The 26,413-nt window shown below is 41.9% G+C and overlaps 1 protein-coding gene and 1 non-coding gene across 4 annotated transcripts in view; both read right to left on the bottom strand.

The window, feature by feature from the left end:
- Window positions 1–22,677, bottom strand: part of cdc42bpb (CDC42 binding protein kinase beta (DMPK-like)) — a 55,476-nt gene extending 32,799 nt beyond the window's left edge. For 2 of the 3 annotated variants that reach the window (XM_060866604.1, XM_060866606.1), the window contains exons 1-2: window positions 21,886–22,677; window positions 5,523–5,614 (exon numbers count right to left, since the gene is read on the bottom strand). In XM_060866604.1, coding sequence (XP_060722587.1) covers window positions 5,523–5,614; window positions 21,886–22,060 — 267 coding nt within the window. In that variant the 5' untranslated portion in view covers window positions 22,061–22,677. The remainder of the gene's footprint in view (window positions 1–5,522; window positions 5,615–21,885) is intronic. The other variant, XM_060866605.1, reaches the window with a different exon arrangement.
- Window positions 22,678–26,227: 3,550 nt separating this feature from the next.
- trnas-uga (transfer RNA serine (anticodon UGA)) lies at window positions 26,228–26,309 on the bottom strand. The gene has a single exon. It is a non-coding gene; the product is annotated as a tRNA-Ser (tRNA).
- Between the last annotated feature and the right edge of the window lie 104 nt (window positions 26,310–26,413).

The following is a 26,413-nucleotide window of genomic DNA, read 5'->3' as shown; positions in this document are numbered from 1 at the left end:
CCACCTTTGTACACTAAATACAAACACCCAGTGATCCGTTGCTCACCCACAGACAGACAAAACAGGTCGCAACACAGTAGAGGAGACGTCACAGGGAAAGCGTGTGAAAGGTGCACTTTGGTGCACACACAATCTGCATCAGACAGACTCCGAACCACACCAGATAACTGACCTCATTACCAAAACAAAGCAAACCCAACGCTCCCTGAATTCATTTCGATTTCTCCTCCCCAAGTGTCTCCTGTCCTCTTTCCATCTCTCCTTTTTTAGACACAGATTCTGACACAGGCAGTTAGCCTGACCTGATTGGAAAGGCGGGGCGGTATGTGAAAGGAAGGGGTGTGTGTGTGGGGCCAGAGTGGTGTCACGCCGCTGCATGATGGGGCAAGTCAGAGGCTTCGTGCACAGTCAGCGCCTGAGGGATCAGACTCTGCTGCTCCAGTCGACTCTGGGTCTTTCACATAGGAGCAGTGTTAGCTTCTGTCTGCGTAGCACTAATAAACAAGATGAGGTAAATCTAACCAACTAAACCCAGAAGGCTGTGAAGATCCAGGTCAGTATCAGAGTCACAATAACCGCTGTGTGTGTACAGACACTAACAGCTCCATGTATGGGGCTGGGGCTCGAATGTACTTTGACCTTATTATCTAGGGCACAAGTGATTCACTGTACAAACCTGATACAAGATAAACACGCTGAAATAAATCACCGACTGGAAGATCCTCCGTTTAGCCTGGCAGCTGAGAGCGTCTTCATCAAAGACAAACTCAAAATATTTGCTGTGGATTTTATTGGGGTGCAAGCTTCAAAAATGAACAGAAAACTACGAGCCAGTCAGGGTCCAAAAAATGGACAAACAATCTAGACCGCTTATCTACATTTGTATTGATTTCTGAGAGAAAAACAGATCCCGGACATGTTTCAGAGCTTTTCCCAGAGATTCAGATTCACTGGAATGGGACGCTCACAATTCTCGCTCAAAATTCTCTGTTACGAACAAGCCGGACACGTCTGATACGGCAGTCATCGTTCAATAAATAAACAAAATTTAAATAAATAAACTGTTAGTGTACATTATTCTTATCAACCATGCAGTGTGTTAACACGCTTTTCATGACTGCAACATGATTCATTCACTTTAATCATGTGGCATCTGTAAATATTATCATTATTATTATTATCCTGTAATTAAAGCAATCAAAGCTGCATCATTTATTTATTTGCACACAAACTGCTGTGTGAATCCAGTGAACTGCTGTTACATTTCAGCATGAAATTACAGGTCCATGCTTTGGATATTTCACATTGGAAATAAAATATAAAAAACATTAAGATACATTAAATGGTTATTAGTGTAAAAAATAAAAACACACTAACCAGTGTTCACACTAGCAGGCAATAGGCCACTCGTATCACTTGTAATTTATCTTTTATCCTCTCTCTCTCTCTCGTGGATGTGCACTCACTCTCCAGCAGTTTTTGTTTCAATGCATGCTGCATTATCTACATACAGCTTGAAAAGCTAAACACGTGACTCCAAACGAAATGGCTGATGCTTTTATTCTTTCTCAGTCAGAACAGCAATGTAAGCTAACTCCATTAGCTCACCAATGACACGAACAATCTCTACTACTTTACTTCCTTCCAAGCGGTTTCTTTTCACAAGTCTCGGTGTCTCACACTTGTGGGGTTAGTGGTTCAATTTCCATCTCTGCCCTGTACATGTTCTTGTGCTTCTGGGGTTTCCTCTGGGTTGCACTGGTTTCCTCCCCTGACTGCATCTCTAAACTGTGTAAGTATGTGTGTGTGCGCGTGCTTGTGCGCGTGCTTGTGCACGCATGAGTATGTACTGCTTGGCATCCTTTCTTGCACCATGAGTCCCCTGAGATAAGCTATACAGCAGCCTGGAGTGCTACAAAAGATGGATGGATGGATGGATGGATGGATGGATGGATGGATGGATGGATGTCTCAAACATGGCAGGGTAAAAGGAATCACAGTTTTTTGCTTATTGAAGAGCACCTTATTGACACAACAAACAGCAAATGAGAACGAGTCACTGGACTGGTTTAAATACAGAATTCACACCTTTTTCTCCCATTCAGAAAACTCCAGGTCTCTCTTGCTCTCCTCCTCCCTCTCCTCTTCCTCTCCTCCTCCCTCTCCTCTTCCTCTCACTCTCTTGCTCTCCTCCTCCCTCTCCCTCACTCTCCGCTTCCTCTCCTCCCATCCATCTACTCCTCCCTCCCTCTCTCACTCTCCTCTTTCTCTCTGCCCATCCATCTACTCCTCCCTCTCTCTCACACTCTCCTCTTCCTCTCCGCCCATCCATCTACTCCTCCCTCTCTCGCTCACTCTCCTCTTCCTCTCCTCCCATCCATCTACTCCTCCCTCCCTCTCTCGCACTCTCCTCTTCCTCTCCTCCCATCCATCTACTCCTCCCTCACACTCCTCTTCCTCTACGCCCATCCATCTACTCCTCCCTCCCTCTCTCTCTCGCACTCTCCTCTTCCTCTCCGCCCATCCATCTACTCCTCCCTCTCTCGCTCACTCTCCTCTTCCTCTCCGCCCATCCATCTACTCCTCCCTCCCTCTCTCTCTCACACTCTCCTCTCCCTCTCCGCCCATCCATCTACTCCTCCCTCTCTCGCTCACTCTCCTTTTCCTCTCCGCCCATCCATCTACTCCTCCCTCCATCTCTCTCTCGCACTCTCCTCTCCCTCTCCACCCATCCATCTACTCCTCCCTCTCTCGCTCACTCTCCTCTTCCTCTCCGCCCATCCATCTACTCCTCACTCCATCTCTCTCTCGCACTCTCCTCTTCCTCTCCAACCATCCATCTACTCCTCCCTCCATCTCTCTCTCGCACTCTCCTCTCCGCCCATCCATCTACTCCTCCCTCTCTCGCTCACTCTCCTCTTCCTCTCCGCCCATCCATCTACTCCTCCCTCCATCTCTCTCTCGCACTCTCCTCTCCCTCTCCGCCCATCCATCTACTCCTCCCTCTCTCGCTCACTCTCCTCTTCCTCTCCGCCCATCCATCTACTCCTCCCTCCATCTCTCTCTCGCACTCTCCTCTTCCTCTCCAACCATCCATCTACTCCTCCCTCTCTCGCTCACTCTCGTCTTCCTCTCCACCCATCCATCTACTCCTCTCTCTCTCTCTCTCTCTCTCCCTCCCCATCCATCTACTCCTCCCTCTCTCTCTCTCTCTTCCTCTTCTCCCATCCATCTACTCCTCCCCTCCATCATATTGTTCAGAACAAGTTACAGAGGAGGTAGAGGGAGTGGACAGTTTGGCAGTTGTTAAAGAGTGTGGAACCTTGTGTACTATACAGTGAAGTCATGCAGCAGTCGTGAAGCTCTGAGTTTGACACTTGTTCAGACAAGGGATATATCAGTCATGTACAGGAAATGCAGAGACCTTTCTGGAAATGCATCCTGTAGTGTTTAATCTAGAGGAAACGTCTGGGAGTGGAAATGAGTGAAGTGTCTCACACACACACACACACACGCTGTGATTAATCAGATAGAAATGAAAGCAGTGAAAGCAGTGTAAATGTTTAAATGTAAATTCCAGGTAAACAGCACTAACGCTGGTAGAAGAATAGAACTGGAGAAAACACCACCATACACAGCCCCCCACCCTCACCACCACCCCAAAGAGAACGGGATGCCATTCATTTCTAGCTTTGAGAGTGCTTCCATCAATCAATCAATAATCAATCAATCAATAAATAATTAAATAAATTAAAAAGTCATCTGAAAATTAAAAAAAAAACTTTGACTAAAAATAAAACTGTTCTTAGAAAGACAAAAATAGCCTGATTCTTTTTGATCGATGAAATGAAATAAACCACATCCTAAACCAGGGAAAGGCCACACAGATGAGTAACCCTGTGACGAAGAGGCGGCTAAACGGCGCTTGAGAAGTGTGTGCGCTTCACAGGGTATTATCTGTGAAGGGAAACACTATTTTTGTAACAGGCTCTCCTTTGAGACACTCTTCATTTCCTGAACCCTTTCTGAAAGCTGTGCTATCCTGTCCTGCTTCCTGTGCCACTGCGGGCATTCGGTGCTGTGAGGTGGGAAATATCTGGGCTGCAGTGCTCTGAATAGAGTCGTTGCCCGTCTTGTCTCCGGTGTTTAACAGCGTCTGAGCTCGAGTGGTGTGTGTGTGTGTGTATATATGGTCATGTCTGTACTGTACTGTACTGTAATGCCTGTATAAGGAGATTTTATGAGAGAAACATTTGAAAGTGCTTTTAAACCATAAACACTGATAACTTGCACTGTTTACTGCATCATGTGATGTGCATGAGGATGAGCTGCGCTCAGTCCAACACGTTCTTCCGCAACAACCGTCTGATTTCAGACATATCTTCGTGATGACCTTATGTCGGAAGAGTAACAAACAGGGAGCGGGTGTTTATAAATGCAAGAAAGAAGCTACGATATAAACTTCTAGAGAATGTAAACTCAAATCCGTTTCAAATCCAATCTGACCGTCACGAGGCTACACATCTGTAATGGCTCGTTTTAGTAGGATTCGATCTCATTCGACTGTTGAAGCTCAAACGCACAGCGGTGTGATGGGATGTTTTTCACGGCTGCTTAGGCAAACCTTTGGGATGAAAATGGAGAACGGTGAAAGAATTTAAATTGGCTATGCAAGAAAACATTGAAAACATTTATTTTTTTAAAAAAAGACAAAGCCTGTGTCAAGCAGACCTGTTTGGCAAGGGTTTAATCTTGAAAGAAAACTGAGGCAAGTTTTAATCTGGTGTTGTACCGAAGATCTGTTTTCCTATGATTTTCAATAAGGTTCACAAAAAGGCTAATACAGAAGACAGAAAAAAAAACAGTGGGCTGAGAAACCCGAGCTACCCCTTTTATCCATCAATCTAGTGAGAAACAGTGAGCAGGAGAGAGGTAGAGAGAGAGGTAGAGAGAGCGAGAGGGAGAGAGAGCGAGAGCGAGAGAGGTAGAGAGAGAGAGAGAGAGAGAGGTAGAGAGAGAGAGGTAGAGAGAGGTAGAGAGGTAGAGAGAGAGAGAGAGAGAGAGAGGTAGAGAGAGAGAGAGAGAGAGAGAGAGAATGCTTTGTGTAAACGCAGCCCCGACCCGGGGTCTGTAGTAAAGGTACTGGAGCAGTACATTCCACATTTCCACACACAAACGATCCATCTCAAACACCCAGATCTGTCCTGACCCAAAAACAGCACAGTAAGGCCAGGCCGGGCCCCTGGGGAACCGACAGGACGAAAGAGGAAGAGAAATAAGGCACAGGAGGAGGAAGAGGAGGAGGTAGTGGTGGAGAGGAAGTAACAAGCTTGGGGCTGGAGATAAGAGCTTTGCAGCACCGTTAATCCGCTTGCTGTTTCAGTGATAACTGGGTTTTTCTTGGATGTGTTTATGCCGTGTAACAGAATACTGCAGAAGTCAAAGGGGTAAAACTTCAATAGAAGCTAGAACATGAGGGAGCTTACACAACCTGACAGGAGGAAGAGTTCAGGATTGCTTACCTCTCCAAAGGCACCCCTGCCTATCACCTTGAGCATCTCGAAGTCGTCCCTGTGGAGTCGCATTTCTTTCACGGTGGTGGTGAACGGCTTCACTGCAGAGACAAGGAGAAAAAAAAAAGAAAGCGTCAGGATCTTCATTAACATCATAAACGATTGTAAAGCATCGATTAGCCTTTTTCCCCAACTGCAAAAGCAATCATTACAAAGAGAAGCACCACGAGCGGCCTATGGCCATTATTTTTCCTGCAATAGGATGTAAACGTTGTGAATTTTGTCCTCTGACAGAAAAGTTCTATTTCACTTAAAGCGAGAAAGTATGAAGCAGGGTGTACAGTATCTTTCCCCACTGTGTGGAGTAAACCGACACGTCCAGATGTTGTCTTAAACCACCTGTATCGACACCACTGCTGAGTCATACTATTAAGTACAGAATTATGCAGTTTAGGACCCAACCTAAGCACATGATCATTATTAGGCAATTATCGGGGGGTAGGTTGTTAAATAATTGCCTGCTGCTGCTACAGCTGTTTACTCAGCATTACAAAAGAGAGAAGAAAGAATTAAACATCTATACTAATGTGCGCGTCAGCGTGTGAGGACAACGTGAAAACGTTTCAGAGAGCATAGTGCTGTAGTGAGTTCACGAGCTCTCTGCAGGTGTCTAAGACCTATGTTGCCCAACTAGTTGGCAAACTTTAGCTCACAAATGACCTAAAATACCTTTTAGAAACAATAAACACTAAACACAAAAGCAGAGAAAAAGAATCTAAAGCCGCATCCCAAGCGAGATACTACAATGTGTACTTAAACTACGCACTAGCATTATATACTTTATCATCTAGTGTATGTATATTGTATCAAACTGTGGCATATGAATGCGAAGGCACATCATGTGACGCGGCTAGATTTAGTAGAATACAGTGAATTTGTTCTCGTCTAGCATCAGTTCCTGGTAGCCCGGCCCCTCTTCTCCTACATAAGCAATACTGCGAGTGTATGAGGATGCATGAATTGTCCAACATTCCTTACTTTGATTTTTGGGTTGCTTCCACTGGCTGTACAACATCCTCTACCAGACAAGAATATTTGGCGCTATACTGCTTTCACAAAATAGAGCAAATCTCAGCGCCTGATGAGTGTGATGACCTATGGATGTGAATTACTGCTACAGAATTGCCTCTTATTGAATGGGAAGATTTTATTTCAATATTGGCAAAAGTATATTTTGTATACTTATTTGACATTTTCATTTTAATTTAAAAAAAAAAAAATCCTTTCACAAGTAGCTTTAATCAAGATTAGCATGTCAGGATATGTGAGACTGCAATTTGACAAAATGTTTAAAATGATGTGAGCTTTAATTAAAGTGCTTACAAAAAAAGAAAAATAAAAGCATCCTACCTCCAAAAGCACAAGTCTTTTACAAGGCACAGCAGGAGGTTTGGCAGCTGCCCAAGCCGAGGCTGAGCTGGCCTGAAGCGCTCGCCATATGAGGACATGTGCGGCGTCTCGTGCACAAAAGACGTTTATCACTCCTAAAGCCACTAAACTTTAAACACTGGCTCTCTTTTGCCCCACAGCCTTGACCTTTTCTGGGGGATGGGCTTTTAGTGCGGCGTGAAAAGAGCATCATCTGCTTTTCATGTGGAGATCCACGGCAGGAGCTGAGCACTTCGTTTTTAAGTCAGTAATCTGCGTCACTGTCAGTTTTATGATGTTTAAACACAAATATGAATTATCACAATTAGGCCGACGTTTACGTATCGATGCGGTCTGTAAACAGTAAAGTGAAATATAAATGTGAACTGAACTGATGCAAGGCAGCAAGTCTTTACAAGCAATAAAAAGACACTAGCACCATGATGTTCAGTAAATGAAGGTCCTATAGGACTGGTTGAGGCTCTCACTGATCTGGATCTCTTCACAGATAGTTCAACTATTTAATATTGCTCAAAGTTTCCTAGATGTAATCTGATCATTTGCTCCACATGAACAATGCAGCATGCCTGTTATCATCATCATCATTTGGATTGACAATGATGGTGGCAGAAATGTATGAGAATGATAGACACCAAAAATATGAACTCATTTCCACTTTGGCTGAGTAAGATCCCAAGGGGACGGAGTGTTGACTTGTTTCAGCAGCTGCTTCAGCTTCTCCAAATCAGGCCCATTCACACCAAAGCCAAATTGGTGTACACATTCATGAAAAAGTATTGACTGAAACTAGAAAAGAGGCTAAAGATGTCAAAAGAAGCACCAACACAGACCTGAGGGAAAGAACGATTCAAAGCCAACTAAAATCGGAGCTCGATTCTTAGACTGGATTATTGGAAAGATTGTAACACAGCCATCTGTCCAACAGTTAACAAAGGTTATGCAAATCATATCAAGTCATGTGACAAACATAAATATATTCAATCAGCTCATGTCTGAGGACGGAAAAGTTTTGAAGAAGTGTGAATTTTAGTCGCAGTGCAACAAGAAGGATGAGTCAGATGATAAAAGACTCAACTCAGAGGTGCATCATCTTCACTGATTAACGAAGAGCCTTGCTGTTGATTAGACAGCACGTGCAATTTAAGTAAAAGTTATTCCCAGTGTCTTTGGCTTTCCTTAATTAAGATTAAATGTCAGTGGAAAAGAAAGCAAAATATTTACTTTGCCAGTCATTCAATAAACAAACCGTTCCCTCTAAAATGTTACCCATACTGCCTCAGCCCACCGCAGGGACTGGACACTGGCCTGATTTGAACAAGCCCGGCTCTGAATGAATGTAGCGCTGGAGGATGGAAACGATCCAAACTGCACGCCTCTCTCATATAAACGTTCCTGTTCAGAGCTGACTGTCTGTGCCTGGAGATGGTTATTACAGCAGAAAGAGTGAGTGAGCGCAAGAAGTAGAACCCACCTCATCCCAAAGCACATGGAGCCAAGAGAAGATTAACAAGTCAGGAAATGAGAAGGCCTTCTTTGTCCACCACAAGCCATCGGGAGGAGGAAACAGACAACTCAAACATGGACTTAAGAGAGTCCACACTGTTTTTCCTTCACCGGTGGTTCAGAATGTCAGACATACAGGGAACTGATCATGACTGGAGCTGAAATAACATTAATGGCCAAGGTAGAGGCTGGAACATTTTTATGAAAATGACTGGAATCGAACTGACAAATAAAAGCAGACAAACAAATATTTAACCTTTTGTTTAAAGCAATTCACTAATAATGTTTTAAGTAGGGCAAAAAAAAAAATAATAATTTTTGAACTGCTGGTTCAGTTCAGATCTACATGAGACACGAATCATTTGAGGAGATCGAAGACTGAATTCTAAATCAAATCTCTTGTGCCACCCTGCTTGTGTTTCTAATTTTCAGAGATTATACTGTGATCAAATCTGAAAACACTTGGAAAAAGAACGCCGTCTCGAACAACGTTCCAGACTGCACGCTGTACTATAATACCACAGGTGTCTATAATTCGCTTTAGTTGCTCGACATTCTTTCATCTGCAAGGAATCGGTACAGGAGCGGGATCTCAAGAGTTTAGCTAGAAAACACCTGAAGTCCCCAGAAACACATCAGAAACAAGGACGGTTGGTTTCGAAACTGATTAATACTGAGCTACAATCAAAGCACGATATTTCTGAGATTCTGAGTGTTGCAGATTATAATACCATAAACAAATTCTAACTCAATGCCTAATTAACAAACCTGGACTTGGGTGGTGTGTGAAGATGAAGGTGGGGAGACTACACACCGGAGTTTTTCTACATGACAGTATGAAAACAAAAACTTCCCTAGCAACCACAGCTATAAACCAAACCTACCCCTCTGTTATTCTCAGTACCAGAGTAAATGGAAGTCTGACCTTTGGGCAAACATTTTGGGCAAAGTATAATAGGACAAGAGGTCTTGTCAAGAGGTCTCACAGATTAATTTTCCATTCTTTCCGACATCATAATACATTTCCGTGTCTTTCCCATGCTATGGTGAATATCTACTACTGCTCTGGTCCAGGAGTCGAATAAGTAAGCATAAGCTATGGGAGTGGCTCACAGAGCTCAAGTCCCAACCCTGAGGTGGGGTAGCTAAGCTCTGAGAGTCACCGCACCTGAGCAACATGCTTGGAAGACTGGCACACCCATGTTAAGTATCACACAGTAAATGTTTTGCAGTTACAGAATAATCGGAACAGTCCTCACAGGTGTGGCTTTTATCACTCTGCTGAAAGTAAATACAGCTGATGTCACCTTTCAGAGAAATGCAAACAAAACTGAGGCAAAAACCAGCGCCGCCGTTTGTTGATGGAATGGTGACAAAACTACAGCTAGATCAATTACGCATTCCATTTTCTAGAATGACCCCATAACTGAACAAGTTTTCAGTAAGTTTCAGGGTTTTCTAGGTATACTAGAAAGTAGAACTGGACTGGCAGATCTTACATTAACAGAGATGATGGTAAGAGAAGGACAGGAAGTAGTGGCTGGTGTAAGTGCTCAGGCTGGTAGAAGAAACAGTAGGGGGTGGCTTGGCTGGTAAAAGCATCAGGGCTCGTCACAGGGTTAATCTATTATCCTGCACCAGCTGCCACACACACACACACCCACACCCTGCCCCCACCAAACTAGCCATTTACAGGCAGACCCTGGTTCTGCTTCTACCAAGTTTCCACAGTGTGCTGTACCAGAACTGGGCAGAAAGGACCAGCCGTGGTTTAAGACAGGCAAAGCTGTCGCTCTGAAACGGCAGGCTGTGCAGCAAGTTCTGTCCTCCGAGAATTTCTTTGGGGGCGGGGGGTTTGGAGGGGGGGGTCCCTTAGGAGAAACCGGATAACTTTCCTCATGGATCAGCTGAGGAATGAGTCAGTCATTTGAGGGAGAGAGGGTCAGGGGGAAGGCTTGTCTTTCGAGCCCTGATCTCTCGTGACACAGGACACGAGGCACAGTCCCTTGAGAAACCTTTCACCACAAATGCCATTAAAAGGCACCTAAGTCACATCCTCTTGGACAAACTGGGACCAGAATGATAATAAAAGCCTGGAAGACAAAGGTAGAGCATGATACTTTACAGTTACACTGGCTGTACAGGCTGCTTGATACATGTGCTTAACTAGAAGACAGATCACAGTCTATTTGTCACAAATTGTATTTGAGGATGTAGCTAAGCTGTATGAGAGCTTCAATGTAAAGACGTGTGTATTAGGACCGAGATCCTGTGGGACCTGTGGCACCCAAGAAATATGTTGCAGAATTAAAGTTACTTGTTGCTTGCTTGTGGGCCAAAGCAGGTTGTCTGATTTACTGCTTTACTTCACTCGTCAGTTATTGTTTTATGCTTGTCAAAGTTCAGTGTTTTACTTGAGTAAATCTTTTTATTTATCTGTTTAGAAAAATGCAGTGTGGGCGTAGGAAGTATTGGTCATTGGTCAAGCGTCTCTACATGAGCTTTCAGGATCGGTCATAAGTGTCTGTAAGAGCTTGTGCGATTAGTAAAAATGATCTGCAAGAGCAGGCAGGAACAAAACTGTAAAAACTGTCCCCATGCATCTACTTTAAATCAGCACACCTTTACTGGTAAAATTATTTGTCTATGATTAAGAGTAACAAAGCCTTCTATGCCTCATGACCACAGCCACAAGGTATCTTTAAACTCAGAATTAGTTGCCTTAAAGGAAGGGTCTCCGAATTTTGAAAGCCAATGTTGACATTTGAAATCACCAAAACAAACGTGTCCCTAACCCAATTGGGTCCCACCCCTGTATTGATAGCGCCACCCACACATACATGCGTAACCCAGGCAACTAATGGAGAAATATGTCTATCATAGCTGAAGGGAAGAACAACACGATTGCAGATAAACAAACAAGCAAAAATGACACACAAGCATAATCATGCAAAGGATGGCATATATTAGTTCTGTGAAACAAAGCAAAACCAACATTACTCACCTATCGAGAAGGAAAAAAGCGCCTCGGGGTCTTAAGTAAAGTTGGCCGCATATTCACAGATTCGAGTTTCCCGAGTCAATAACTCCTGAGCTGTTACTACACAAAACGCGGTTGTAGCTGCCTCTCTACATTACTACGACAGAAAAGGGGTGTTATTTGTGTAGTAACAGCATTTAGCTCAGGAGTTATTGACTCGGGAATCTCCAATCTGTGAATATGCGGCCAACTTCCTGCTCCTTCAGTTCTCTCCAGTGCTGGAAAGCTGATCCTATATTAACACGGGTCCTACTTCTTACCTTATCGTAAGCCTTTCTTCGCTTTCTTTCTTTGTTTTTATCCTCCATGTCAATGTTATAACCGCTTTCTGCTAATGTCACACATGCGCACTGAACACTCTCTCCGCCCATATTGACAAGACCCGCCCCTTTCTGCTCATTGGCTACATGTTTGTTTTGTTTTTTGTTTAGTATTCGGCCGACTCAGTTTTCTGAAGCATTTATCAAAAAATCGGAGACCCTACCTTTAAGTGTCCTCATTTAATACCCATTTCCTGACCATGGACACTGGATTTAAATTGAACAAATAACTTCCCTTCCTCAAGATATGAACTTCTGCTTCCCCTTTCTGTGGCCTAAAATGCACAGGCATGACCCTGACAGTAAGCCCCAAAACCCACAGCCATTCTCATAGTCTGACTTAAATCACTATCTAAAGCTAGACGGGTGTACAGTAAAGATTTTACCACAACTGTTATATGTATAGCAAACAAATTAACATTTTTTTAAGCATCTGAATCCATTGTAATGAGGCACTATATGGTAACACTTCCAAGTAGTAAATATCATTTACTCTATAGATTTCTTGGCAGTTATGTCATTGTTCTTTGGTTCTTCAGTATAGCCGTAAGGTGGTATGGTGGTGTGGTGGGTAGCGCTGCTTCCTCCCAACCCCAGGCCCCATTATTCACTCCAGCCTCTCGAGTTTCCTCCTACTGTCAGTGGGTGAATTAGCTGTTGGTCTTTCCTCAGTGAAAGTGCCTCATCCACAGGGCATCCATTGAGTACTTACTGAAGGGTGTGTAGAGTAGGAAAATCTCAACACAACTGAACAGATATGAAATTCTGGACTGACGTGATAGACACCATCTAAACTGACAGAATGTAATTTGGAGGAACAAACCTCTAGTACAGATCTAGAGACGAGTGGTGCTCATGGTAGATGCCATACAATGTCCTTTATATTCTGATTAGAAGGCAGTTAGGTTATACCCTCAGTACGGTGCATAGGTAGTGACATGGAATTCATTTTTAACTCTGTCAAAGTACATTAATGCATAAGGCATTAACAGCATTAATGTATATTAAGTCATTGCGATGTCCATGAACTTCATAGCATTTCTACCAGTATTTTACACACACACACGAGAGAATTATCTTTAAAATACACACTTGTTTTTAGGCTAATCAGTACAGATGACCAGAACAGTACTTTTCACACCTTGGTGATTATTCTTACCTGATCACATAGGTGATGATCAAAAATGTTGGGGTTAAGGAATGGGGATTCTTATGATGTCCTATAGAATTAAATTATCCTTCCTGCTCTAACATTAACTGATAGGAGATTTCAGTGATCCACTGTAGAGGTGTGGCTGAGTCCTGTTTAGTCCCCACCACTCCCGCATGCTTTCTCAAGGTTTTCTCAAGACAAGTTCAGCGGTGTATAAGGCTGTAAAGTGATAAATACAAATAATTGGCTTGCATCATTCCATGAACCAATCCTACAGTGCTTGTGGTTAGGCATTTCTTCAGTTCCCTATTCATAACTTCAGTTCCTACCTGCAATCAGTTCCCACCTACAATCAGTTCCCATTTACTGTTTACCAACTTGGAAGAAAACTTAGGAAGTTCATGGTCTCAGGAAACCATGTTTTCATCTTATCCTGCCATATACAAGCTCTCCTTGAATGTGAATAGAGACAGGCTCAGGAAAATGTAACTAGGAAAGAAGTAGGAGAGGAGAGTGCTCTTCCTGTAATATCTGCTGGAGTATATCTACTGTAAAACACCATCAATGAAGTATAATAGAACTAGATATAACAAATAGAATGCATCACATCGTCAGCAATGTTTTTCCAATCCGAACCTGCTTCATGATAACTCTGTGGTATTACTCGTGGCAACATTTTAGAAAAATGGGAGCCCTCACAGAGAGCATTGGAAAACAGCTGCTGTGGCCCACCACATGGGAACAATGAGAACAATCACCAAAGGCATGAAAGGGTCAGTGACATTTCTTGATGGAGAACACAGCTTGGGTCAAGGGCATAGCCTCTGCAACTTTTATTACTTAGTCATGCTTTTATACCTAATGGCTCTTTCAAATGACAGGGATTTATGGCAGAGGACACATAATAGGCACCACGCCCGTGTCTCTTTATGAGGGAGTTCACAAAATAAATAAACAAATAAAGACTCACTCGAGAAGCAAACACAAGGTGCTGACATTTCTAAGTTCATGTCAACGCCGTAAACGTTGCGAAATTCTTGCAGAAATGTACAAACCATCCAACAGTCAATCATCTTATAGTGAGGGTCAAAAAGTGTAAGGATTAGGATGCAGCACCTAATTGAGCCTGTATGGGCATGATGGGTAAAAATATGTGCGCTAGTATGAACTTGAACAGGCCAACAATTCAAACCCTGCCTACAATCTGAGTGCATTTAACAAAAACCTCTCATGTTTCTGAAAAGCGAGATATTCTATATGGTAACGTTTAATATCTCTACATGGCTGTGGTTCTCTGTTGGTTGAGACGTGGGCTTTATTTGAAGTAAACTGAAAGAATACAAGCTACCAAGGTGTGTGGGGGACAGCTTAGGTCTACGAGCCAGAGCTTTCAGAGAAATATAGGCATCCTGATCAGCTAATCCGTGTCATGCCTGTGGCCTTGTGCCTAGAAGCAGAGAAACAGAGGAGGGGAATCGAGGGGGAAGGAAAGGCCGCCTACACATGCCTTGGGTTGGGGGAGGATATTTTCAGGAATGAATGGAATTCTCTTTAGTCTTTAAGTCAGGTGACTTCTGCCTCTCAGGGACAGCAAGAACTTTTTAATGAAGGATTATTATTATTTTTTTTTTTAATCATTCAAGAACATTCATGGAGAAACATCAAGCTTTTGCCAACATGATTCCCATCTGTACTTCTGCAGTGATATGCATGAGAGAATGTGCTGTTTGTTTGAAAAGACATTCCTGACAAGCCTGGTCCTGACTCCCTATTTCCTTTACTGTTAAGGACAACACAGATGCTTTATTAGAAATAATGGCTGAGTTTACCCGTCACATTCCCAAGCCTACCGTGCTGACAGGAACTTTTTGTCCAAAATGCAAGAATGTCACACTTTCACTGTTCAAATAAAGTTCAGATCTGTAACAAATTAAATTTTGTTGGTAATTTTGAACGAGAAAGACTCATTTGCTCAAAATGTTTCTTGATGCTCCGCAAATCAAAGTGAAAGTTGAGGCTGCGGGCAAAATTTCAGGATATTATTCATGAAATGTTTCTCAGACAACAAGCGAACTTCCCTGGTCGGCTTCGTTTACATTCAGCGACTACTTGCCAGATCATACACTGCACACGAGTCAATGCAACATACTCCATACGAGAGCATTTATGAACATATGAATTGCATACTCTGAACCCCTCTGTGACAACAAACAAGAGCAAAGATGAGAAACAAGCAATGAATATCAGTGAAGAAATGATAAATCTGCTGTCATGTGCAGCAGATCCCAAAATCCAGTTACTCATCCATCTATTTGTATGGGAATGCAAAAGCAAAATAATCAGATGACAGAAACATCTAGCATTTAGTTTCGTCTGAGAGCACAATCTCTGTAGGCGAAAACTTGCGTCGTGTCTAGCATAGCTGAAAGAGTCAGAAATTCAGACATCCTGGTTGTTGTGTACGAGGCATTAACAGACGAGTTGACAAATATTTTCAAACGAATCATAGCGTGCTAGCTAGTGATATAGATTTGATGGCATCCATATCATGGATTTTTTTTTCCAGCTTAACACCAGCTAGCTAGCTTTGGATAGAGTCTCTAGTGTTAGCTAGCTTTATTTGGTGGGTTTCTCTTATGAGAGGCAGGCAGACGCAGGGGTGAAAAGCTCATCAATCCGTTAGTTAGCTCACTAGACAAATAAAACTCCTGTGTGCTGAATAGTTCCATGTGTTGTCTTGAGAGCGAGAGAGCATGTTTTGAGAGCTAGGCTATAAATGTTAGATAATGGAATGAAATAAAGTACAACAATCTAGATAGCAAGTGCACTGATAGAGACACAAAGGACTATATACACTTCTCTGACAGGGGATGATGTAGCCATGGCTATTATCTGAGGACATAAACAAACCTTACTTCATCGGGAATGGTAGCATTTTCCATTCACGGCCAGCTAGTTTTCCTTCTTAGCTATGTTTGACATTGCTTCATTGTTCTTTGTTGTTATCTAAGAAGAATTGAAACATAAGTAACAACCTTTTCTTTATGCGCAGCCAAGCGTTTTGCAAATAAACAGCTTCTCATCAAGCACATGGGGATGTTAGTTAGCGGTAATGCAATTCTAATAATTTCCTCTTGAAATTGAGCTATAAATATACGCCGAAGTTATTATACGGCATAATGGATGTACTTTAGCTGATGACTTTTTTCATGACAATTTAAACAGGTTTACCAGAACATACTATTTACTTCTTCACAAAAAAGTTTCACAAGCCACTCTGGCTACACAACAAAAGGCAGCTGGACTGCAAGTCACCATCCCACCCAAATTCAAAGTGTACTCCTTTTTAAAGGGTTGGACTCTGGAAAACTTGGTCGATTAATCATCCCACACCGCAAACGATGACTTCCACCTGCTTTTTAAACACTGCTCTGTACAGACACGGTGTGACACTGAATTAGTCTGGTTTTGCAGGAAAAAGCTTGCTATGTGCCCAGTGAGCACCGTGCCATGCTGCCGTATTTTTTTTATTAACTACTACTCACATTTCTTTCTGGCTTCATCCATAATTTGCTCCTGTTTATGGAGAGCGAAGGCGGTCAGATTCTTCCTCTTAAAAACGTTTAAACATACACTGACTCGCTCCAACAAAGACACCAGAGACCGTTCGTTGTTGATGAGAGCTTGGCGACTTCATCACTAGGCAACTAGATGTGGGCATGTCCAGTGATGTGCCAATGTAGAGAAAAGTTGAACTTTATACAAATATGGAGCAACCTCTAATTGGAATGAAGACAGTAGAGCGCATGTGATCCGTGACAAAGAGCACACACTGCTTCTCTTTCATCTCGTATATGTATATGATGCCTATATACACTGCTGAATTTTCTGTAGCAGCTGACACGGGATATTTCAAGTCCATTCCTTCCCATTTTTTAATCCATGAGTCACTGCTGGGTTTTTGGAGACCTACATGTCAGGGGATCAGGTTGCCTCTGTGCGCTGCTTTTATCCTTAAACCTAAACATCTCTGTGTTGCAAAACAAGCTTAAATGTGCTTGAGACGCATCCCACTGCTATTTTACTGACATTAGGATCATGATGACCAATGACACTGCCAGGAAATAATCTAAAAAGAGATGATGCATGAAACTTTAAGTGATCTGCTGAAATTTCACACCACAGTTCTTCAGATAAAAAAGGATGCTTTTGATTTGAAGTTTAAATGCATTTTTTTTTTTTTAAGAATACATCATTTTTTGCCCAGGGACTTTTCCAATGCTGGTTTAATATTTCATGATTACTGACATTTACCTGATGTGTAATTTTGAAATCTGGCCAATGTGCTACAAGTGTATATATATGCAAATGTGTATATATATATATATATATATATATATATATATATATATATATATATATATATATATATATATATATATATATATATATATATATATATATATGTAAGTATGTGTGTGTGTGTGTGTATATATATATATATATATGTATGTAAGTATGTGTGTATGTGTGTGTATATATACATTGGGCAGATTTAAAAATTACACATCAGGTAAATGTCAGTAATCATGAAATATATATATATACACATACATACATAAAGAAATAATAAATAAACTAAAAAAAAAAATCAAGCTAGTGTTAGTTCTCTCATTAGAACTATTTCCTGCGGAAAAGGAGAAAATACAGAGCACCCCAGCAAGGATTCTTGCAATATTTTAGGAAATTAATATCAGGTTAGTTACTCATTGAATATCTCGTGTCTATTTCCTATGAACGGCACGCTTATAAAACGTGCGCGCATCAGTTCCCACTCCCTCCACGCTAGCAGGTGCTACGTGTTAAAAGACTGACAATGCAAACACGATCTGTAATGGAAAAGTAAACATTTTGAGCAAAAGAGTCTTTCCAAGCCCAGTGTAGAAATGAGGTATCTGATTCTCCACGACGATCTGATTAGCCTAATGTAATAAATCAGCCGGCTCGTGGCAGATGGGAGACGTCAGGCTGAGAAAACAGCCACAGTGGACGACCTAGCAGACATTTCCAGCGTAATGAGAGACACAGACTTTGCATTTCCTCCCTCTATGCATAAGCTCTTGTACTCAGTCACCCAAACGATGGATTGAGTGTCCATTAACTGGTAGTCTAATGGTTTAAAATGCTCATGGTAAGAGGACCTAAAATTAACATAACATTTTGAAATATATTTTGTCTCTTTGCACAAAAATAAATTACAAACTGTTAGTTATAGACCATCTTCCTTAGGAGAAGAGATTTTCCATAAAATCTCTTACTTTGGTCAGTGTTGATCAAGTTATAAATTGTTAACCAGCTTGTAGCCAAAAATAAATATAGCTGTTTTGTTCAGTTCTGGCCAACAACAGCATATTCCTCTGTGCATTTGAGTAATGTCGTGACATTGCAGTAATATGATTTAGGGCGAGTCCAGAAGGGAAGACTACACATTTTTGCTGAGCTGCAGCCAGATCCAAAATCATGAACAATACACTTTTGTTTTGTTTGTTTAAATCGCAAGTAGGAAGAAATGCATTTTCAATTTTTTTTATTTTTTACTTTTTTACAACCCCACTATCAACCAAGCTGACTTTTTTTTAATAGCAAGTCATGACAAAAAGCATTATTTAATAAATCCCTCATCCTTGTGTTACTTTGCATGAGTTTTTGTGAAAGTGACGCATTATCCGTCGCAAATGAAGTCCGCGGCTTTTTGCGTCCTCCTGCAGTCCGTATAGCCGTCTGTGTACGTTTCAGTCTCCAATCTAACACTAAAGCAAAAACTCTAAAGCTTGTTTGAGTCTAGTGCAATTACATTAACAGCCTCCAGAGAGGTGTAAATCCAGGCTACAAGACACAGCACTTATTTCATCTGCTCCAGTGTCTGCCAGGGCGCAAAGATAAAATTAGCCAAGGAAAATAAGGGATTGTTTATTAGGCCGCGGTAAACTATGCAGCTACACGGCATATAATTGACGCTCGTGCTGCGTTTCTGCAAACTGTTTCAATTGACACAGTGGAACATTTGAAGCTGTGAAGGCTTTTAACAACTTGGCATCACCCCACGTTAACGAGTGTGATTAAACCACCATTAAGCACCCTTCACCATTAAATAAATAAATAAATAAAAAGCCTCTACAATGTCCTTAAAAGGGCACACGGAACTTATGATGGACTCAATCTAAGGTCAGAGATCAAAGTCTTAAGAGATAAAATTTATACCCTTGTTCGTTGACGAGACTTCAGCACTTAAAAACAGAGAGGAAACTGGGACACGCAGTACAACTGTTATTTTGAGCATTAGTTCAATTATTAGACACATTTAAATATGTACATGAACACTGCTGATGTGTACTAGAGCCACAGAGATTTTTATTCCTGAACCTTTCACTGACGGGACGCTTTCAATTGACATTATTTATAACCCTAAACATTTCAGTTATTGAGGTCTGGATTAAAAGCGACAGGTCAAATAATCAAAAAAAAAAAATGCATACAATTTGTAATCTTAGACCCATAGCTGTGTTTTACTGACCCTAATTTGGGCATGATTATGTAACAGAGCACAATATAATATTGGCCCTCTGAGTGCTAAGATAAATAGTCACTTGTTAAATTCAAGTTTTAAAATAAAGATGTCATGATAGCTTCGTTTTAGTTAATGTTCAGCTACATCTTACACACCTTTCCCCACGCGTCTTCCTCTTGGTTAACACTAGTCCTGATTCGGTACCGTGTTCGTATCTGGTAAGTTTTGGAGACGTACGTTTTTCACACACTACGTATTCTACTAAAAAAAACGGGATGGGGTTTCAGTCGCTCAGTGAACAAGATCACGAACATCGTAGTAGATGTCCAGCTTGAGGTGGCCTTTGACAAAGTGACCAGTTTTTCTGTTGCCCACTATATACTGTTAAAATCCTGTTGTGAAGTGTTGTCTAGTTAAAGCCTTAGCAGCAGCACAGTGTGCTTGACTAGCATTGGCTTTGATGTTTGAGACTGGCACAGATTAACAGCACTGATCCCATGGGGAAATGCCAGGCAGAGAGCCGCAGCACTGTTTCCTTTGCCTCCTCCCTGCTCACGCTCTTTCTCCTTCTCACAGAATAAAAAAGAGGCATAACCTGCTCAGCAACATGCCTTGAGTGAGCAGAGCCCGATGCTGTTTACCTGTAATCACCACAGATATGTTCACATTCAGCTGGTACATAATATGCCATATTCAGAGAGATGCTCAATGCTAGATATTATATTCATGTATGTTTCTAATTACATGCTTACATGCTAAACACCCACTAAATATCCACTGTAGCAAACAGACAGGTCGATATTTTTCACCCTCATTGCTCGAGCCTACTTTGCTATAAGGCTTACTGGCTTAAATGCATAATCATCTGCAGGCCAAAAGCTCTCTCTCTCTCTCTCTCTGCTTATTTGAGTAGCTCATAATGATATCTGTAAGCATCGTGATTCTCAGAAGTGTGTCAGTAATGGGCTGATCTTACACATTAAACTCAAAATTTTAAGCACCCCAATATTACAATCATAAGTGGTAAACGTGCAGGCATCAATGTGATGCTCGCATTATTGGTGCTGTTTTAAAGGGATGTGCGAGTTGCAATGCTTTTTATAGAAACGGGTGTTTAATGGAGCAGATTCTCAAAGCTAAGTCTGTAAGTGTTTGTGCTGCAAAGCGTCTGGGAAATAAACCAATTAACGAGAATACAGTTTGCATCACTGCTTTCTCGAACACGAGCAAAATACAAGCAGGTTTGATCGATTATTCTTAGGAGTTTATAAAAACTGGAACAATAATAGGATGTTTATTAACATCAGGCATCACACTTCATCCTCTCGGTCATTGGTTTTGAACCCTGGACATTTTAGTGCTTTGCCTGCTCTAACACACCCACTACAACTCTGATTAGGTCAATCAAGGAGTCGTGAAAAGGGTAATAATCAGGACAGGGAGTAATCAAAGAGCAAGGATTTGATCCTGTTTACTGAATCTCCGGTGTCCTAATTTTTTTTTAACAATCGGGACTCCTGGCAGGAAGTGAATGAGCCTGCAGCAGGGTAAGCGGGGCGCACACACACACACACACACACACACACACAGAGGGACACAGACTGACTTCCTGGATCCTGAGTCACACTCTGAGCTCTCTGTAAGCACCAGGGATGCAGTGTGTTGCCTGTTGGTGATGGGCTCCTCAAGGACACCGGAGATCTTTTCTGGAGCAGAGACACTAGGGTGTAATCTCATTACTGACAATAATGAAACACTCTGAGTAGAGAATCCTCTCATTGTGCTTGCTGCACCATTCAGACATGTACCTGCCCTGGGTAAAGTCTAAAGCGGACTTTGACTATGTGTATAAAAAAAAACAGGAGAGCTCAGAGCAAGCGGTCGTGATTTTGGCCAAAATAATAATAAACTGGAGAAACAGGAACAGCATTAGTGTGGTGCTGGTAACTATTTAACTATTCACAAAGCCACAATCTATTTATACATGATGCATTGTTTTAAAAGGCTGGTCTTTGATCGACCTCGAACAGGAAGTGGTCATCGGTGTTGAGTCAGCGATGTATCGAATTCTCCTGACATTAAGTCACCAGTTTAAAAGGAACGTAATCAGAGATAAGCCAAGATGATTAGTAATGTATCAGTAACATTGTAGAGAAGTAAACATAATGAACAGATTGGGGATAAAGGACGAAGCAGGAGGAGGAGGAGGAGGAGGAGGATTGTAAGAGAACACTGGAAGATGTAATAAGCATCATGACAGCACCTTGGCTGCATGCTGAGGTCTACAGGGCTTACAGTGTTAATCAGGAATCAAACAGGATTCACACATCACCACTTACCCCATTCTAAAAACTCGGTCACGTGTTTCTCCCGTTTCAACGGTGAACTGCTGCATTCGTTGAATAAACACACGAGAATATCCAGAAGCGTCTCGACACTCAGGGAGCTCGGGGTCTTCTGACGGCCATCCAGCAGCAACTGCTCCAACTTCTTAAGGCGCACCTTCGCCGACATTTTTATATCAGCGGCCTGACCACTCTTCCTAACGACAGGACAAAAAAAACTCTAATAACGTCAATAAAAAAAAAAACCTTAACGTGACGTTTTTACAGCGACTAAGGCGAGAGAATCCTGAGCGAGAGGAAAAAATAAATCTGTTGGGCCGAGGTGGAGCACTGAAAGTCCCAGACTCCAACTTGCTAGCTAGCCATTCAGCTAGCTAGCTAGCTAGCAAAACAAGCCTAACATTATGTTCGGCTCGCTAAAACGACGCACGAATCGGTTCAGTCCAATGCAGCGCTTATTCCCGAACCGACACCGTTTCACGCAGCAGGCCCTGAGGCTTCCATTATCGCTGAGGCTAACGTTAATCCCGACACTTCTCACTGTGAAAGAAACAGGGATGGGATTTTATATCCCGTCGAATATCAGCTTGGCCGGACGTCCATATTCTGTCCCGTGAATATCCCGAAAATTAGTTTCTCTAAATAAAAAGAAACTTCCCGAGCATTAGGCGCGGTGTTCTTCTCTTTTTCCTTTTGTTTCTGAGTCAGTAATTCTCCCAGTGTTAACCGGTGAGCTTGTCTGCGTCCAGCTTCGCCTTGCTCGCTCGCTCTCTCTCCCAGTAAAGAATCCCAGACCCGGGACACCGGAGCTCCACCCACCCCATACCGGAAAAGCCAAGCAGATGTGACGTCATTGTTTGAGTGACACATACTGGGATCCGACTAGCACTGACCTCATCACCAGTAAACTCCCTATGTTCTACCATACATTTCTGTCATCCAAAGACATTTGTTTTACCTTTGTATAAAAGCCATACATGATATATATATATATATATATATATATATATATATATATATATATATATATATATATATATATATTAGCATGTAAGTGGTATATATATTCATAACATTTTTGTAAATATATATATACCTATAAGATAAGATATACCTTTATTCCTCCCACAATGGGGATATTTCTCTATTACAGCAGCAAAGAGAAAGAAATGCAAATATATAAAAGAATAGAGACATAATATAATATACAGTATGTACACAACACAATGTATAAATACAGAGAAGAAAAAAAAACACCAAGAGTACATAGTTACACTAACAGACATATTGCACGTTTTTAAAATTTCTGTTATTGCACATGTATTGTTTAAATTATTGTTATTATTGCAGTTAAACAGTAATCCAGTGTGTAATTATGGTGACTGGGAGCAGCTTTGATTGTAAAGTCTAATAGTCTAATAGCAGCAGGGAGAAAAGACCGTCTGTATCGCTCCTTCAGACACTTAAGATGTAACAGTCTGTCACTGAAGGAGCTGCTCAGAGATGAAACCGTTACATACATACGTATATATATAAATGTTTACACACCCTTGGAATCAGAATCAGAATCAGATTTATTGGCCAGGTGTGTTGACACACACAAGGAATTTGGTTCCAGCAGTTTGTGACTTTCAGAAGTACAGACATAAATAACACTATATTATACAAACTATACAAGAAAACAATGCAGATGAGAGATACAATATAGACAGAATGAGTATAAAATATGAATATAGAATGAATAAAATATATAAAATATGAATATAGAATATGAATGATCAGTGATGTACCTAAAGTGTGGGAGTGCAAATAACAATATTGTGCAATATTATGCTTTTTGTACAGTATACAGCAGCAGTAGTGTGTAATATACAGATGATGTGATGACTGACGGTTCCGATAATGCAGTACTTATGATAAGAAGCAGTGAATATAATTATGGTGAGTTATTAATCAGGGTGATAAGGGGCCTGGGGAAAGAAACTGTTCCTGTGTCTGGCAGTTTTAGTAAGCAAAGTTCTGTAGTGTCTGCCAGAAGGGAGGAGCTGAAAGAGGTTGTGTCCAGGGTGTGAAGAGTCAGTAGTGATTTTTCCTGCCCGGTTTCTGGTTCTTGTGTTGTACAAGTCCTGGGGAGTTGGCAGGGGGGTGCCAATTATTTTTTCTGCTGTTTTTACTGTGCGTTGCAGTTTGTTTCTGTCCTGATTTGTTGCTGCACCAAACCAGATGGTGATGGATGTGCACAGGACAGATTCAATGACTGCAGTGTAGAACTGCATCAACAGCTCCCGTGGCAGATCTTAATCTCGTAGAAAGTACATCCTCTGCTGGGCCTTTTTGATGATGGCGTTTAAGTTGCACTCCCATTTCAGGTCTTGGGAAATGGTAGTGCCCAGAAACTTGAAGGCCTCCACAGATAACACCGGGCTGTTGGATACTGTGAGGGGGAGTAGTGTTGAGGGGTCTTTCCTAAAGTCCACTATCATCGCCACAGTTTTGAGGGTGTTTAGCTCCAGACTGTTCTGACTGCACCATAGCACCAGCTGTTTCACCTCCTGCCGGTATGCAGACTCATCGCCATCTTGGATGGGACCGATGAGCGTAGTATCATCTGCAAATTTCAGGAGTTTAACAGTTTGGTCATTTGAAGTGCAGTCATTAGTGTAGAGGGAGAATAGCAGTGGAGAGAGGACACATCCCTGTGGAGCGCCAGTGCTGATTGTCCGAATGCTGGAGGTGACACCTCCCAGTCTCACTGTTGTTTCCTGTCTGTCAGGAAGCTGGTGATCCACTGACAGATGGAAGGGGGTACAGTGAGCCTTAGGAGTTTGGAGTGGAGAATTTCCGGAATTATAGTATTGAAAGCCGAACTGAAGTCAACAAACAGAATCCAGGCGTATGTCCCTGGGCAGTCCAGGTGTTGCAGAATGTAGTGCAGTCCAATGTTGACTGCATCATCTTGGGACAGTACATATAATATGTCAGACAGAGAGAAGGCTGTATATAATCCATTAATAATCTAATCTAATCCATAAAGGGGTGGCCTCGAACCGAAATGGGTCTTGTTCAAGGTTTGAGTGATCATGTCATCCCCAGCATCTCGTCCATCATTTACATACATTGGGGTCCAAAAGTCAGGGACCACTAATGAAATGAATACAACACTTTTCTTAGAATTTCTTATTTTTGGGAATGTTCTGCCTTTTTTTTTGTGCACTCGAGCTGGCATACACTCCTCAAGTCAGTACGTCAGAGTGCCGCCTGAATACACACCTCACTTGAAACATGGGCCGAAGCTGACTTTTTGTACAAAGCAGCTAACACAGTGATCACACAAGATATCTAACATAGAATTCCTTTGCTTTGAAACTTTCTAAAGTCTTAAACCTTTTGTTCCAATTTTAAATGAAAAAGATAAACCAAAACTTTCAATGAGGTCTTTTACTCTGAACTGCTCAGGTGTGTCCTGTGTCAGCTTTAAACTGCTTGGGAGAAAAAGTGTCTCCAAAATTAAGAAAATAACTGTTAATGCTGCTGTGAGCATGTTAGGATTTTGCAAAACAAACAAGGCATATTAGACACGTTTTTGGAGGAGATGGTCATTCAGAAATAAGGCTTATATTCTTCTATTCACAACCCATTAGACTCCTGAACAACACTTAACACCACTACCTCAAGCCCTATTAACCCCCACTGACTGCGGCACCTTACTTAAATATTAATCTGTATATACTGTACTGTAAACTGTATGTATTATCTGTAAGGGAGACTTACAAACTAAGAATTTCATTGTATGGTCTAAACCATTATGTTTTCACTGTGCACATGACAATAAACCTCTTGAATCATGAATCTTTTTGCCAGATTGATTTGGCTGTTTAATTTAACTAGGGTATATTTATTGCTGTACAAGGTAAAGGTGCTAATTACTAAGCTCCAGTGCCCCTGCTTATGCTTCACAGATGCCTATGTGTCCCTTAGATCAGCAATGAGCACCATCACCATATTATATTCGGTGTCCAATCTTATCCGGAAAGGGCCGGTATTGTGCAGGTTTTCATTCCAACCAAGCAGAAGCCACACCAGAGTCTACTAAAAGCCAAGAACAACTGATTAAACAGATGGAATCAGGTGTGGCTTCTGCTTGGTTGGAATGAAAACCTGCACCCACACCGGCCCTTTGTGGATAAGATTGGACACCGCTGAGTTACAGCATTTGGGACACACCCTTTATCCAGAGTGACTTGGATTTATCATACAGATCAGCAGTTGAGGGTTAAGGGCCTCGATCCTTGGTCGCACTGGGATGTGAACTTCCACCCTGTCTTCCACCAAAACTCGCTGTGAGCAGGGTTCGAACCTGCGCGGGGAGACCCCATTGGATTTCAAATCCAACGCCTTAACCACTCGGCCATCACAGCAGGCGCATAGTCTACCAAGTATCTCAATCACCCCACATTCTTTGCATGGACAGTAACTGGTTCGTGTACAAGGAAATCTGACCAGCTGGTTATCAAGGTTATTG

The sequence above is a fragment of the Tachysurus vachellii genome, chromosome 3 (assembly GCF_030014155.1).
Source record: "Tachysurus vachellii isolate PV-2020 chromosome 3, HZAU_Pvac_v1, whole genome shotgun sequence".
Classification (NCBI taxonomy): Eukaryota; Metazoa; Chordata; class Actinopteri; order Siluriformes; family Bagridae; genus Tachysurus; species Tachysurus vachellii.
This window is presented reverse-complemented; position numbering and strand designations above follow the sequence as displayed.